The 17,110-nt window shown below is 35.0% G+C and overlaps 1 protein-coding gene across 6 annotated transcripts in view; it reads left to right on the top strand.

Moving 5' to 3' along the window:
* Nucleotides 1-17,110, top strand: part of GRIK2 (glutamate ionotropic receptor kainate type subunit 2) — a 721,121-nt gene that overhangs the window by 552,105 nt on the left and 151,906 nt on the right. For all 6 annotated transcript variants that reach the window (XM_010333764.3, XM_074397666.1, XM_074397667.1 and 3 more), the window contains exon 14: nucleotides 2,101-2,318. In XM_010333764.3, the coding sequence (XP_010332066.2) occupies nucleotides 2,101-2,318 (218 nt within the window). The remainder of the gene's footprint in view (nucleotides 1-2,100; nucleotides 2,319-17,110) is intronic.

The raw sequence follows: 17,110 nt of genomic DNA, 5'->3' as shown, positions 1-17,110 counted from the left end.
GGGACAAACTGCTTTTATAAGTAGCATTGAGTAATACAAGTCACCCAGGCAAACTGCTAGTCATCTGTTAATAATTAGTAGTCTATAGTGAGTTATCCTCCTAATAAAGATCAGACCATAACAAGACTTTCTTTTAAAAATTTTCATATCACTTTTTTTCTACCTATATTTTAAAAAATATTTGGAAGTCTTTGAGCATTTGTATAATCACAGGACAAATTTGCTATTAATAGTATTTAGGAATTTAGATGTAAAATTATCTGTGATTATCTCTGAGGATAATGACAAGTAATTCAAGCAATGAAAAATTCAAATATACATTTGCTTCACCACATAACTACATCACTGCTGGTGGATACATGAAAGAGGAACCCATACTATTCTGGCTGATGCCCAGCTTCCCAGGAATTAGTGGGATATAGTGCTGGACATGACGTTACCTTGAGTACATGACAGTCAGCCCCTAACCAGGCTCTGATTCATAAGACTAGGAGGTATTCACTTTAAGTCCTTGGGTAAGATATGAACTTGTGGTAATTGGGCCATTTATGTCAAATGTCTCCACTATTCTTTTCTTTCCCAGTCTTGTTTATTGGTGTTGTTGTGTAAAAAATAAACACTTTATTGGTGGTGTTGTGTAAAAAATAAACACAAAAACCCACAAAAAAAGCAAAATAGGCAGCCAACGCTGCTCATCTTCTTGGGAGTATTTAGTGTTTCAGTGTCCGAGTGTGTGTCTGACAGGGCCTAGGAGCAACTACATCAGAAAGGTACTTTTCTGTTTTTTTCCTTACAGAGTTGTAGGCAGAATCTGGAGCTGGAGTTGGCTGTCATGTCCAAGTTTGTCTGCTTTTAAAATTTTGTTTGTTTGAATTTGCAATGGTAAGATGAACTGCAGTATAAGATGGGCTGTTTTGATATAGTGCAGTCATAATAGCATTTGTTTTTCAAGCTTCACATGAATAAATTTTTTTATTTTTTATTCCACCTAAAGATGTGTTACCTTACTGCATCAGAGATTATACTAAAGATATGACTGTAAGTCCGTCTTTGCTTCATTCCATTTTACTCAAGCACAAATAAAATTAAATACTTTGTAGCCTATGAGTTCTTGATAGATTCAAAATGATTAAAAGTTAATAGTAATTTACACATATCTACAAATTTAGTATACCTTATAAAAATTATACATTTTGATATGTTTAAGCATTAAGAATATATACAATGTGGTAAATTGTAATTACAATTTAAATAGCAGACCAAATTTTAAAATTGTTAGGATTTTATTTTATAGTTGAAATGAATTAAAATTAATAACAGTCAAAAGTAAAATATAATTCTCAGATCCCATTATTTTATTGAGACCATGAGCAGGCAACTCCAGCCATACATTCTGATGTATTTATAAAATATTATATGTGTATTAAAATAAATGTGACAATTTAGTTATACATTCTTCTTCTAATTTTTTAATTTATGCTAACCATAGTGATGGGAGATATTTGCTTATACAGGAGAACATAATTTATTATTTTATTTTAAAATAAACTTTAGGCTAAAACTCCACATCATGTCAAGAAATGCAGGTAATAGTAGTTATTTTATTATTATACTTAAGTTTTAAAAATAGCAAGATAGACAAAATGTTTGAGCTACATGCACATGAAAAATGGAACTTAACAAAAAGCCTAAGAAATGGATCCAAATGTACATTTAAGCACTTCCTCCGAAACCTATATAACAACATATGAAAAAAACAATACATGTGGTTTATAAACCAGAAAGTTTAAAAAATCTCTTCTAATGTTATTTTTATTAAAACATGTTTACTCATTGGTATTTTAATTGGAACTTGGCATAATCTCAGAGACTTGAGTCTCCTGTCACTATATTCAAACAAGAGTGTACTAAAAGATTGTTTATTTTCTGAAGTTCGCCTCTGCTCTCCCAAAGGTTGTTGCTTGCTTACTAAAGAAACATGTAAATCTATGATTTAAGCTTTCATTGTACAGTGATTCCATTCTGCCACTGTGACCAAAAGTATCTGATTGCTGATCAAATTCTCTGTATTCGTTTCACCTTTCCCCCACTCTCTGTTAGGTTCTGAGCTCATGCCCAAAGCACTGTCCACCAGGATAGTGGGAGGCATTTGGTGGTTTTTCACACTTATCATCATTTCTTCGTATACCGCTAACTTAGCCGCCTTTCTGACAGTGGAACGAATGGAATCCCCTATTGACTCCGCTGATGATTTAGCTAAACAAACCAAGATAGAATATGGAGCAGTAGAGGATGGTGCAACCATGACCTTTTTCAAGGTAAGTTCTGCTATTTCCTAAATTTTACAAATTAAAATGATAGAGTACAAACTTCACTAAATTCGCTAATGTAAGGGTGTAACCACGCCATTTTTTGTGAACAATACTTAATAATAGCATATATATCAAGGGGTGGAGAGGTGGACAACTGAATAAATGCTCATCAAGATCAATCATTTTAATCTTTGAAAATACTAAGGAGGTTTCACTTTACAGTATTTTATTCCTGTTTTGAGGAAAATCAACTCAAAGGTAACATTTTTTTTTCTAGTAATTTATTTCAATAAAACAAAATGAAACTGTGATAGTAGGATATTCAGAATCTACAAAACTTTGCTATTTCAGAAGAATAGAATAATTACCTGGAAAAATGTTTCCCATACATACATTTACTTTTGTTGAAATTAAGCAAGATACAGGACTTAAAAAAACAGAGACAGTTTTTATTATCTATACATTCACCTAGCTAATATTCTGGGAAACAGAGTTGAAATGGGCTGCCCCATTTAACTCACAGTGCTTTCCAGAGAGACAGCCCTGTGGAACATTTAAATGAAAGTGTGCTTGTAAAAAGTTTCTGTCATATAGAGTGCTTTGCCCTCCTCTATTTTTTCTCTTTTCTCCTTATTCTGGCTCATCTCACTGGGTCAAAGTAGACCAGATGAAGGATTTCACTTGAGGTAGTCATTATCACTTAATAGCTCCTTTTGTATCTTCCCAAGTATTTTTACATTATTTGTAGGTTGGGCAAATTATTAAACATTGGTATTTTCTTTCTCTGTTCACAGAAATGCAATTGGCAGTTCAAATGTGCAGTGGAAATAGTATTTTTTTTTTAAAAAAGAGAATGGATTTAAGCTATAAAATAAATTATTTCATGAAGCATTCATCAAGTTTCTATTGAGTGCCAGAAACTACACTATACATTGAGTATTCTAGGTCTCACTTCTGAGATTATAGTTTAGTTGGAGACAGAATAATAAATTTTAAAAATCCCTCAACTGGTTTTATGTGACTTAAGGCAATATTTCGTCAAACTCTGTAATTTTCTTTTTAAAAATATTTATAAAAATAAATCAACTTTATTTTTTCTTCTTTTATTTATTGTACTTTAGATTCTGGGGTACAAGTACAGGTCATGCAAGATTGTTGCATAGGTACATTCATGGCAAGGTGTTTTGTTACCACCATCCCCCCATCAACTATACCTGACATTTCTCCCCGTTATCGCTCTGCCACCCTCTCTCCCACTATCCCTCCCATAGCCCCTCCAACAGGCCCCAGGGTGTGATGCTCCCCTCTTTGTGTACAAGTGTTATTGTTCAACACCCACCTATGAGTGAGAACATGCAGTGTTTGACTTTCTGTTCTTGTGTCAGTTTCCTGAGAAGGATTGTTTCCAGGTTCATTCATTTCCCTGCAAAGGACACAAACTCATCATTTTTTATGGCTGCATAGTATTCCATGGTGTGTATGTGCCACATTTTCTTTGTCCAGACTATCATTGATGGGTATTTGGGTTGGTTCCAGGTCTTTGCTATTGTAAACAGTGCCGCAATGAACGTGTGTGTGCATGTGTCTTTATGATAGAATGATTTATAGTCTTTAGGGATATACCCAGTAATGGGATTGCTGGGTCAAATGGAATTTCTATTTCTAGATTCTTGAGGAATTGCCACACTGTCTTCCACAATGGTTGAACTAATTTACACTGCCACCAACAGCATAAAAGTGATCCCACTTCTCCACATCCTCTCCAGCATCTGTTATAATGCCCGCCATTGTAACTGGTGTGAGTTGGTATCTTAGTGTGATTTTGATTTGCATTTCTTTAATGAATGGTGATGATGAGCATTTTTTTATATGTTCGTTGGCTTCATATATGTCTTCTTTTGAAAGTTTCCGTTCATATCCTTTCCCACTTTTGGATGGGTTTGTTTGCTTTTTTTTCTTGTAAATCTGTTTCAGTTCTTTGTAGATTCTGGATATTAGCCCTTTGTCAGATGGGTGGATCGCAAAAAATTTTTTCCCTTTCTGTTGATTGCTAGTTCACTCTAATGATTGTTTCTTTTGCTATACAGAAGCTCTGAAGTTTAATTAGATCTCGTTTGTCTATTTTGGCTTTTGTTGCCATTGCTTTTGGTGTTTTAGTCATGAAGTCCTTGCCTGTACCTATGTCCTGAATGGTTTTGCCTAGGTTTTCTTCTAGGGCTTTTATGATGTTAGGTCTTAGGTTTAAGTCCTTAATCCATCTGGAGTTAATTTTAGTGTAAAGTGTCAGGAAGGGGTCCAGTTTCTGCTTTCTTTACATTGCTAGCCAATTTTCCCAACACCATTTATTAAAAAGGGGAACCTTTCCCCATTGCTTGTTTTTGTCAGGCTTGTCACAGATCAGATGGTTGTAGATGTGTGGTGTTGCTCCAGATACCTCTGTTCTGTTCCATTGGCCTATGTCTCTGTTTTGGTACCAGTACCATGCTGTTTTGATTACTGTTGCCTTGTGGTATAGCTTGAAGTCTGGCAGCATGATGCCACCAGCTTTCTTCTTTTTGCCTAGGATTGTCTTGGCTATGAAGGCTCTTTTTCCCTTCCATGTGAAGTTTTAGGTGTTTTTTTCCAGTTCTGTGAAGAAGGTCATTGGTAGTTTGATGGGGATAGCATTAAATCTATAAATTTCTTTGGGTAATATGGCCATTTTCACAATACTGATTCTTCCTAACCATGAGTATGGAATGTTTTTCTGTCTGTTTGTGTCTTCTCTTATTTCCTTGAGCAGTGGTTTGTAGTTCCCCTTGAAGAGGTCCTTTACCTCTTTTGTTAGTTATATTCCTAGGTATTTTATTCTTCTTGTAGCAATTGTGAATGGGAGTTCGCTCTTGATTTGGCTCTCTGTTTGTCTGCTATTGGTATACAGGAATGCTTGTGATTTCTGCACATTGATTTTGTATCCTGAGACTTTGCTGACGTTGCTTATCAGCTTAAGGAGAGTTTGGGCTGAGATGATATGGTCCTCTAAATATACAATCATGTCGTCTGCAAATAGAGACAATTTGACTTCTTCCCTTCCTAACTGAATACCCTTTATTTCTTTTTCTTGCCTGATTGCTCTGGCTAAAACTTCCAATACTGTATTGAATAAGAGTAGAGAGACAGGACATCCTTGTCTACTGCCAGATTTCAAAGGGAATGCTTCCAGTTTTTGCCCATTCAGTATGATATTGGCAGTAGATTTGTCATAAATAGCTTTTATTATTTTGTGATAGGTTCCATCAATACCTAGTTTATTAAGAGTTTTTAGCAAAAAGTGCTGTTGAATTTCGTCAAAGGCCTTCTCTGCATCTATTGAGATAATCATGTGATTTTTGTTTTTGGTTCTATTTATGTGGTGGATTATGTTTATGGACTTGCGTATGTTGAACCAGCTTTGCGTATCTGGGATGAAGCCTACTTGTTCATGATAGATAAGCTTTTTGATGTGCTGTTGCAATTGGTTTGCCAGTATTTTACTGAAGATTTTTGCATATCTGTTCATCATGGAGATTGGACTGAAGTTTTCTTTTTTGATTTTCTGCAGAGTTTTGATATCAGGATGATGTTGGTCTCATAAAATGAGTTGGGGAGGATTCCCTCTTTTTGGATTGTTTGGAAGAGTTTCAGAATGATTGGTACCAGCTCCTCTTTGTGTGTCTGGTAGAATTCGGCTGTGAACCCATCTGGACCTGGGCTTTGTTGGTTGGTAGGCTCTTAATTGCTGCCTCAGCTTCAGCCCTTGTTATCGGTCTATTCAGAGTTTCAACTTCTTCCTGGTTTAGTTTTGGTAGGGTGCAAATGTCCATGAATTTATCCATTTCTCCCAGGCTTACTGGTTTAAGTGCATAGAATTGTTTGTAGTAATCTCTGATGGTAGTTTGTATTTCCATGGGATTGGTGATGATATCCCATTTATCATTTTATCGCATCTGTTTGATTCTTTTTAGTTAATCTGGCTAGTGGTCTATTTTGTTGATCTTTTTGAAAAACCAGCTCCTGGATTTATTGATTTTTTCAAGGGTAATTTTTGTGTCTTGATCTCATTCATTTCCTCTCTGATCTTAGTTATTTCTTGTCTTCTGCTAGCCTTTGAGGTTTTTTGATCTTACTCCTCTAGGTCTTTCCAATTGACAATAGGGTGTCAATTTTAGATCTTTCCTCATTTCTCATGTGGACATTTATTGCTATAAACTCCCTTCCAGACACTGCTTGAAATGTGTTCCAGAGATTCTGGTACGTTGTGTCCTCATTCTTGTTGGTTTTGAAGAACATCTTTATTTCTGCCTTCAGTTCATTGTTTATCCAGTCAACATTCAGGAGCCTGTTGTTCAGTTTCCATTAAGTTGTGTAGTTTTGAGTTCTCCTGAGATCTAATTTGATTGCACCGTGGTCTGAGAGACTGTTATGATTTCTGTGTTTTTGCATTTGCTGAGGAGTGATTTACTTCCAATTATGTGGTCAGTTTTAGAGTTAGTTCTATGTGGTGCCGAGAAGAATGCATATTCTGTGGATTTGGGGTGGAGATTTCTGTAAATATCTATTAGGTCCACTTGTTCCAGTTTTGCGTTCAAGTCCCGTATATCCTTGTTGATTTTCTGTCTCGTTGATATGTCTAATGTTGACAGTGTAGTTTTAAAGTCTCCCACTATTATTGTGTGGGAGTCTAAGTCTCTTTGTAGGTTATTTAGAACTTGCTTTGCGTATCTGGGTGCTCCTGTGTTGGGTGCACATATATTTAGGATCGTTAACTTTTCTTGTTGTATTGAACCTTTCACCATTATGTACTGTCCTTCTTTGTCTCTTCTGATATTTCTGGGTTTAAAGTCGATTTTAACCAAGACTAAAATTGCAACCCCTGCTTCTTTTGGCTCTCCATTTACTTGGTATATCTTCTTCCATCCCTTTATGTGTCTGCATGTGAGATGGGTCTCCTGAATACAGCACACTGATGAGTTTTGACTTTTAACCCAGTTTGCCAGTTTGTGTCTTTTGATTGTGGCATTTAGACCATTTACATTTAACATTAATACTGTGATGTGTGAATTTGACCCTGCCATTTTGTTACTGGTTGTTTGTTTTGCCTGTTGGTCAACGCGGTTTCCTCATTGCATCATTGGTCTTTACCATTTAATTTGTTTTTGTAGTGGCTGGTACTGGATTTTTTTTCTGTGTTTAGTGCTTCCTTCAGGAGCTCTTATAGGGCAGGTCTAGTGGCAATGAAATCTCTCAGTAATTGCTTATCTGTAAAGGATTTTATTTCTTCTTCACTTATGAAGCTTAGTTTGGCTGGATATGAGATTCTAGGTTGAAAGTTCTTTTCTTTAAGGATGTTGAATATTGGTCCCCACTCTCTTCTGGCTTGTTAGGGTTTCTGCCGAGAGATCTGCTGTGAGTCTGATGGGCTTCCCTTTGTGGGTAACCTGACCTTTCTCTCGGACTGCCCTTAGCATTTTTTTTTCTTTCATTTCAACCCTGGTGAATCTGACGATGATGTGCCTTGGGGTTGCTCTCCTTGAGGATTATCTTTGTGGTGTTCTCTGTATTTCCTGGACTTGAATGTTGGCCTGCCTTGCTAGGTTGGGGAAGTTCTCCTGGATAATATCCTGAAGAGTGTTTTCCAGCTTGGATTCATTTTCTCTGTCACATTCAAGTACACCTATCAAACATAGATTAGCTCTTTTCACATAATCCCATATTTTTTGGAGGTTTTGTTCCTTTCTTTCTACTCTTTTGTCTCTAATCTTGCCTTCTCATTTTATTTCCTTGAGTTGATCTTCAATCTCTGATATCCTTTCTTCTGCTTGGTCAAGTGGGCTATTGAAATGTGTATGCTTTGTGAAGTTCTCGTGCTGTGTTTTTCAGCTCCATCAAGTCGTTTATGCTCTTCTCTAGGCTGTTTATTCTAGTTAGCGTTTCATCTAGTCCTTTTTCAAGGTTCTTTGTTTCTTTGCATGGGGTTAAAACATGTTCTTTTAGCTTAGAGAAGCTTATTATTACCCATCTTCTGAAGACTGCTTCTGTCAGCTCGTCAAAATTGTTTTCTGACCTGCTTTGTTGCCGTGCTGGTGAGTTGTTGTGATCTCTTTGAGGAGGAGAGGCATTCTGGACTTTGATGTTTTCATCCTTTCTTCACTGGTTTCTTCCTATCTTGTCTGAGTGGACTTCCTTTCTGTTAAAATTGGGGTTATTTCTCCTGTATGAGGTTTTTTTTTTTTTTTTTTCCCCGCAAGTGTCAGTGTGCCACTTGAGACAGTCTGTCTGTTGTCTGCCTGTGGAGGCACTGCTGGGCTGCCTCGGTCTCAGTCCAGGCTGCTATTTATTCTTCACCTAGTTTCTGTACTGCTTGGGTTAGCCCCACCTTCCCAATGGTGGGCTCCTTCTCTCTGCCGAGCCCACTGTTCCCAGGTGGAGGAGGATGTGTTAACTGTGAAACTCTCCTGGGAGAGGGACTCTGGTGGCTGGATCTTGCAAGGGAAGGGTCTGTCTGGTTGTATCCTCCTCCCGCTTTCCATTCTCCCTTCTATGGGATGGGTAGTTCCTTTTCGCAAGCTTTCTCTGTATTAGTCCAAATCTCCACCCGGTCTGCTCTAACAAGGCACCGCCCTGGGCTGCGCCTTGCTGCGTGGCTGCCACCCTGGGCTATCGCCCGGGTCTGTGACTCTGGGTGGTTCTCAGCCAGGTAGCGTTTCCCTGGTCTGTGTGCTGCCGAAGTCTCAGAATGAATTTCTATATCTGATTCAGAGAATCCAGGAGGTGATGCCCCCCCAATCCTCTGTGCCTGATACACTTTCCAGGTGGGGCAGTGCCCCGCCTTGTGTCTGCTGGACGCCTTTGGGCTGCTTTTGCTGCCTTTTTGGGGGGTTAATCCTACTGTTCAACCAGTCCCTTTAAAACAAAATCAGTACCTTGCTCAGAGACGTGGATATCGCTCAGGTTCAGTCTCACTCAGTGGTAGCTGCACTCCGGAGAAGCTTCCTCTGGGCCATCTTCCCCTAAATCCAAAATAAATCAACTTTTAAAATAAATTTCTGGAGGACATCCAATTTCCCAAAAAGATAAATTTGATTTAGTCAAATATTTAAAATTTAGTTATTTTCAAAGTGAATTTCTCATATGACTAGTTCAAGTATTGGATATGGATTTACTTGCAAAATCACTATTACTTAATGGAATTTATTGAATAAACAAATATAAGCAAAACATTATGTTCAGTATGGTCTTATTTGACTATATTAATTGCAATTGACCAGTTTTTCTTAATTAAATTGAGAATTTTAAAAGATTTCCTTTCTTATAAAACTCATCAAACTGCTAGGTCAGGCGTGGTGGCTCACACCTGTAATCACAGCACTTTGGGAGGCCAAGGTGAGTGGATCACTTGAACCCAAGAGGTTGAGATCAGCCTGGGCAACATGGCAAACCGTCATCTCTACAAACAAGACAAAAATTAGCCTGGTATGGTGGCATGTGCTTGTAGTCTCTGCTACTTGAGCGGCTGAGGCTGGAGAATCATTTGAGCAGGGGGAAACAGAGGTTGTATCGAGCAAAGATGGCCATATAGCACCCCAGCTTGGGCAGCCAGAGTGAAATCCTGTCTCAACAACAACAACAACAACAACAACAAAAAAAAAAAAAAAAAAAAAAAAAAAAAAGAAAGAAAAAAAGAAAAAAGAAAAGAAAAGGAAAATAAATAAGCTGCTGAAATTGCTAAACTGGCATTGTTAGTGTCAATAACTTTGAAGGAAGTGAGTGTGATGCATTTAAATTTTTCCAACATCCAAGTGATTTTGAATTGAGTTTGTAAAATTTAATAATACAAATATTGTACCTAACACTAAAATTTGACACCAGAAGTATTTATTTCTGGTTCATAAACATTTTTGTTTTAATGTAATTTTTTTTCCCAGAGGACTCAAATATTTTGTTTTAAAGCTCAAATATACTAGTAGCAAAGTTCATTTTTGAAAAATCAAATTCTAAACATATTCATTTTTTCTTTATAACATTTTTCTTTTTAAGCTTATTTTCTTCTTTTTTTTGTCTTTTCATTCTTTGTTCTTTTTTAAAATAGTTCAGTTGCTCTCTATTATGAAATTTTTGACTTCACTTTTTCTTGATACTGACTTTTTTTCTTACTCTTTCATCTCTTGTTTTTCTCTCATACACGAGTGCCTCTAGCACCTGCAGAAAATCCATATGACACAGCTTTCTATTTCCAACAGCACATATATTATTTCTTTAGAATTGTATCTGAAATGTACACAAGTCACAATAAAAAGCACACAGTGATAATCACTAAGTTGACAACTACCTTATGTTGCTAACTTTATCACATGCTGAATTCTATTTTCCTATTGAAATTAGGGAAAGAAAATTAGAACTCACAAGAATATTTTAAGTGTTGCTTTGTTCTTTGGTATTTGAGAGTAGCCTTAAAAGATTCTAATTTCTACTTCATGTTTTCACTTGTTAAATATACAGTTATACCAGCTATGGTATGAAATTAAAAAGAAATTCTAGCAATCTGTTATTCAAAAAATACCTACTCATTTTGAAACTGTACAATGAAGCAGAGACTACTATGTAGTGTATTTACATTTTACTCCATTCTTTCAATTAACAGCCACACATACAAACACTCTAGGAAGCACCCTTAAGGCATTGACTTCTAAAGGAATCTCCATGTTGTTTATACTAATTTAGCAAGACCCTGCTGTTAACTAATTGTTCTGGAATGCTTCTTTCCAGAAAATTATTATAAAAAAAATATAGTTTTATTAATACTTGTAAGAAAAGCTGGCTCAAGATATCTGGTGTTACAGGATATAAATCCTTAGTATTGCAAAGACATAGCAGAGTTATATAGCAGAGTTACATAGCTGCTCTTCAACACTGAATAATTCCATTTCCAAAGACCATGATAGATTCTGTTCTCTGAGCTCAGGGTGCTCAAGTGTATTATCTTCAAGTAAAATTTTTTCTTCTTTTTTTCTGTATCCACTACATACCACACAAACTCCTCAGTGATAAATATAAAGCTATGACTGGAAAAAGAAATAGAGAATATTAGATAGTGGTTCTTGTGTTATTTTAATGTAAGCAATAGAAAACTGTATGATACCGCTAGTATGTTCTTAATCATATATAGATAGTAAAATAGATGACAGTCCAGGAATTTTATTGCTAAACATTAAAGAAGGAGTCAAAACCTACTTGGAATCTGGGAATTTGGTATACCAGAAAGGAAATTTCACCCCAGGGCTAACCATTATGAAACATGTTACCAAGCAACAAGAACATTATTTTCTCTCTGAAATATAAAGACTAGGAGAATGGAAGCCTATACATTATAAGATCAAAAATCACTCAGCTATAGCTTGTAGGTGTTATGGCCTCTTTTGAGAATTCCCTATTTTTGAAGTGAGTCATATGTTTTACAAAATGATACCGAATACCCTTGTTGTGTAATCCATGACTCAGTTTTTCCAATTTTTAGAAATTATTTGTCTGGATTTGGCCTACCTGAAATTTCAGACTTTATTATGTGTACTAATACAGTATGTCCATCTAAAAAATATAGTGTCAGAGGGAGAACACATGCTCTTTTGTATGGTCATTAAACAAAATGTTGGCACATATTTTAAAAATGTAAGCTCCATCCAAACTGATGTATTACTAGTCCTGTGTCACATCTTATACTTTTACATCTTTCTGCAATGCCCATTATGCTCTTTTTCATCCCCATCCTTCTCTACCGACCTAATTGTATTCTTTTTATTCCTTAGATTCTAATCCATGTATCACTTATTCCAGGACAACTCTCCTGACCCTTTTCATACTGAAATCTACCCAGTCTGGGTAGAGTGCTCCTCTTTTACATTCTTTAAAACATTTTTTTAAACTTAAATTATTGTTAAATTACTAATCCAAGATGTGTTTTCTTGGTTCCTGTATGTTTTCACACTGTACAGCAAGAGAATAGGAATTGAATGAATGTGTTTCATTCACTTTTGTATCTCTAGTTCCTGGCACTCACCTTACATGTCTTGAGTTCATGTCAATTAGCAATTGCCACAAAAATGTTGCTTAACAAATAGCCAAAAACTTAGTGACATGTAACATAAAGCTTTGTTTTCCAAGTCAGCTGTCCTTCTCACAGAAACTTGAGAGCCCAAGTTTCTACGTTTATAGACTCAGTTCCTTCTACACCAGGGTGACAGTGCTTTTACCAGTACAATTTCTGATTAACCTTTAAATATATCTAATTGAATTTACTTGTACTGTAAAGGCCGCACACTCTTCTTTAAGATATGCCTCGCTTCAGACTGAATCATTGCTACTTTGGACTAGACAATCTTTATCCAAATAAGAAAATCTACAAGGTATCGCCTTGACTTTTTCAGAGGTTTTAAGAAAGCTTCTAAGACAACATGCTTAATTTGATTCTTAATTAAGGCTTGTGGCTATATTGAGACAATTTTAAGAACTTTCACTGGCTTGCGACACTGAAGATTAGAAATGTGTTTATTATCCAACCATGCAAGTTTTATCCCCTCTGCGTTACCTCTAAATTCAGCTTGCAAAGATGTCAGTTCTTCTTAATATTATTTTCCTCTCCTGCTCATCCCCTTTTTCCATCTCCATCTCCTTGCTGTTGTTCTGATTACTCTTTTATCACTTTCTTGTGCTACCTTACATGTAGCTAAAACAAGCCAGCTGGTACTTTGAATGTTTTATCATTTTGTTTTGCTATCTTTTGGCTAATCCAAAAGATTATTAATTCATTTTCTATCTTCCAAATCATTACAAATACAACATGTAATTTAAAATGATATTTTCCCCTATCGTCATAGATTCCTATTTTCCCAGCCTCCTAAAATGATAATTTGATTGTTATCTGCTATGGGTGCCCTGAATCAACGCCACATATTTAGCTTTTCTTTATTGTAGCACCTTGCTGCTCTTGTCAAATTCCATACAGTTACCCATTGTCACAATGGATTTTACGTTCACTGATGTGACAGAGGCTTTCAGGTAGAATGTGTGATTATGTGCAAAATTTTATTATTCTAAAGAGCAGTCAAAGTTTATCCAAAACATAGAGTCCTTTGTGGTTTTCCCGTTTTAATTCTCTTTTAAAAGTCAATTGATTTTGAAGTGTAGGGAATGAAGTTAGAAATGTAAAGCAAGTGGGTTAATCCATCCAAGGTAAAAAGGTTTTAGTTTTTGGTACTGAGCAAAAGAGGATTTTTCTGGGGAGATTTTTTTTCTTGTGTTCTCTTTCTCTGTCTCTCTCTTTTGCGCTTTTTTTTTCCTTCTAACTATTACTGCCTTCCTCTGCAAAGTACATTCTAAACTCCAGCTCATTAATCTTCAGACAACTTCTAAGGAAGGTAGGAAGCAATTATCATTATGCTCATTTAACAGATGAGGAAACTAGGCCACAGAGAGGTTAAGTGAATTATTACTATTATTAATTATAAAGGCTATAACCAAGGGATTCATAGTATCTCAATAAAGGTAATAACCAAAGATATCACGGCATAACTATCATTACTCAAAAGTGCTAAGTGTATTAATCATTTTGGCTCACTCACAAGACCTCAACTAATTGATTATATTAACTTTCTAAAACACTTGCCTTACAGCATTGGGGCAGATATAGCCATAACATGTTACTTATAGTCTGCCACTTATTCTGATCTTACTAGTTCAATAATCTTCTAAAATTAAATTATGCTGGGATGATAGTATATGTTTTGAAGTCTGAATTGCTAGTGTGGCATGCCTGCAGTAAATTTTCTGATAGCTTGAGTGATTTTGTTTTCAGTATACTACAAGAATATAAGTAACTTTTACATTGAGAGATGATAAAATGTTAAAAGTTGGTAGTTTTCTACATGTGCTTATTATATCTAAAAACATACCATTCATTAGAGATTGCTCCTAATTTTGTAAATATAGTCAAAACAGAATTCTTGTCTGTTGTTTTTATTTAGAGCAATGGTGATAATGTAAGTATATTTACTGTGAAGAGATTCTCACATTAGCAGAGTAAATTCTCACAATGGCAACCATAGTGTGCTTTTCACATTGAAAAATATTTCTGAAATCAATTTTTATTTTCCTCTTGCTATATTGGTAGTAAAACATTTTGAAAGATCCATTTTGCATATGCAGAAAATTAACTGAAAATATTTAAAAAAGAAATATCTAGACTTTTTTGAATTTTAGATATGTTTAGCTTTAGATATTATTCTTTAAATGTTTTCCATATTTTATACAGCAAGTGTTCTAGTTAAGTGTGGTTGTCTATAAGAAGAGTTTTAATAAATATTTGGTTAGAAATCAGGTTATGTCCTTTAATGTGCACATATTTACTATTATACAGATTCTAATACTTTCCAACCACTATCCAGAAAAAAATTATCTTACATGACAATTAGAAATTCTTTATGGTACTTCAATAAGTATAGGGAAGATATATTAAATAGCTACTCACATGAGTTGCCTTGTTTATTTAGGTGCTATTCTCTTTCTCTTCAATAATTTAGGAAAACATTTCTCAAATTTCAGCTTTGGGTTATGCATGAGTAATATTGTTTCTATTCCTAGGAAACAAATTTTAAAATGCAATAAAAACAAGCCCATAGATATATTAGTCTCAAAGATTTATGAATACACTTTTTGATTTTTTTGATAGGTTGTACCTCCTTGTATATGCATCATAAATGCTGGACTATTGCCTAGTAAAGTTAGGAATACTGACTATCAGGATCCTCTGTTCAAAACTGCTTTAACTTATGGGAACAATCTTTTAACTACCAAAATTACAGGAAATGTTGCTGTGCTGTAACCAGTGTGACTGGATAGCATAAATGTCTTACAGAAATACAATTTTGTTCATGATTGCCAATCATATCACTCTGTAAAATAAGAAGTCGTCACTTTTATATTAATTGTCCTTTTTCTGAGTGATAGAGTCATTATTGTGATTCATTTGTGTATGTTATTTGCTAAATTTTAAACATCTTAAAAATATTTATTTGTGAATAAGTACTAAAAATTTAATGTACAACATGGTAACTGTAGTTAATAATGATGTATTTTATACCTAAAAGTTACTAAGAAAGAAGAAATTCAGTTTTACCACACACACACACACAAATAGGCAACTATGTCAGGTGATAGACATGTTAATTAGCTTGACCATGGGAATCATTAGACAAAGCACACATATTAAAAAACACACCATGTTGAAAACCTTAAATATACACAACTTTTTACTTGTCAGTCATAACTCAGTAAAGATGGAATTAAATAAATAAATAATAAGACACAAATTTGTTTAAGTCTTCAGTTCTCAAACTGACTGCACATGAGAACATCAGAATTACTTGGGGAGCTTTAAGAGAATATTGAAGGATAGGCTCCTTGCCAGGCCAATTAATTCAGAATGTCTTGAGGTAGAATCCCAAGCAGCTAATTTTTTTTTTTTTTAATCTGCTCTGGTGATACTATTTTGCATGCAGAGTTAATTTAATTTGAGATTTAAAAAAATTCATTTTTTGGCCTCAGGAGTTAATAACTGATTGTATCAACCTCTCTGTTTCTTTTATATTATGGTGGGCTTTTTTTCCCCTGAAAACTAGACTCCATATAAGACTGAGATATGAAACAATGATAAATCTTCCTACCACATTTTTACTTCTTATAAATTATTTGCCAGAATTGTGTTTATAATCTTTTTCAACAGTTATTTGCTGAGAGTAAATAATCTTATTAGAGTTTCATTTCTAACCCCAATAATAACAAGTAGCAGCAGAAGAAAGTCAGACCATTCATGTTCATATCTTTATTTTATTTTATTTTTTAACTTTTAAATTTGGGGGTACCTGTAAAGGTTTGCTACATAGGAAAATAAATGTCAGAGGGAGTTTTTTTTTATTAATAAATATTATTTCATCTCCCAGGTATTAAGCTTAGTACCCAACAGTCATCTTTGCTGCTCCTCTTCTTCCTTCAACCCTCCCCTGTCAAGTAGACTCCAGTATCTGTTGTTTTCTTCTTTGTGTTCATAGTTATTATTTAGTTCTCACATATAAGTGAGAACATGTGGTATTTGGTTTTTTGTTCCTGCATTAGTTTGCTAAGGATAATAGCCTCCAGCTCTATCCATGTTCCTGCCAAAGAAAATACATAATCTTGTTCTTTTTAATGGCTGCATGGTATTTCATGATGTATATGTACCGTATTTTCTTTATTTAATCTGTCATTTATGAGCATTTATCTTGATAGTGCTACAATAAACATTCACATGATATGTCTTATGGTAGAGTGCTTTATATTCTTCAGGATATATACCCATTAATGGGATTGCTGGGTCAAATGGTAATACTGCTTTTAGCTCTTTGAGGAATCACTGTACTGCTTTCCAGAATGATACACTCCCACCAACAGTGTATAAGTGTTCTCTTTTCTCAGAAATCTCATCAATATCTGTTATTTTTTGACATTTTGATAATAGCCGTTCTGACTGGTATGAGACAGTATCTCATTGTGGTTTTGATTTGCATTTATCCAATGATCAGTGATATTGAACTTTTTTTCATATGCTTTTTGGCTGCATGCATGTCTTTTGAAAAGTGTCTGTTCATATCATTTGTCTATTTTTAATGGGGCTGTTCATGATTCTAAGTTTATTTAATTTTTTTATAGAATCTGAATATTAGACTTTTGTTAGAGGATACTAGATATTAGAT

Source organism: Saimiri boliviensis, chromosome 4 (genome assembly GCF_048565385.1).
Source record: "Saimiri boliviensis isolate mSaiBol1 chromosome 4, mSaiBol1.pri, whole genome shotgun sequence".
Lineage (NCBI taxonomy): Eukaryota > Metazoa > Chordata > Mammalia > Primates > Cebidae > Saimiri > Saimiri boliviensis.
This window is presented reverse-complemented; position numbering and strand designations above follow the sequence as displayed.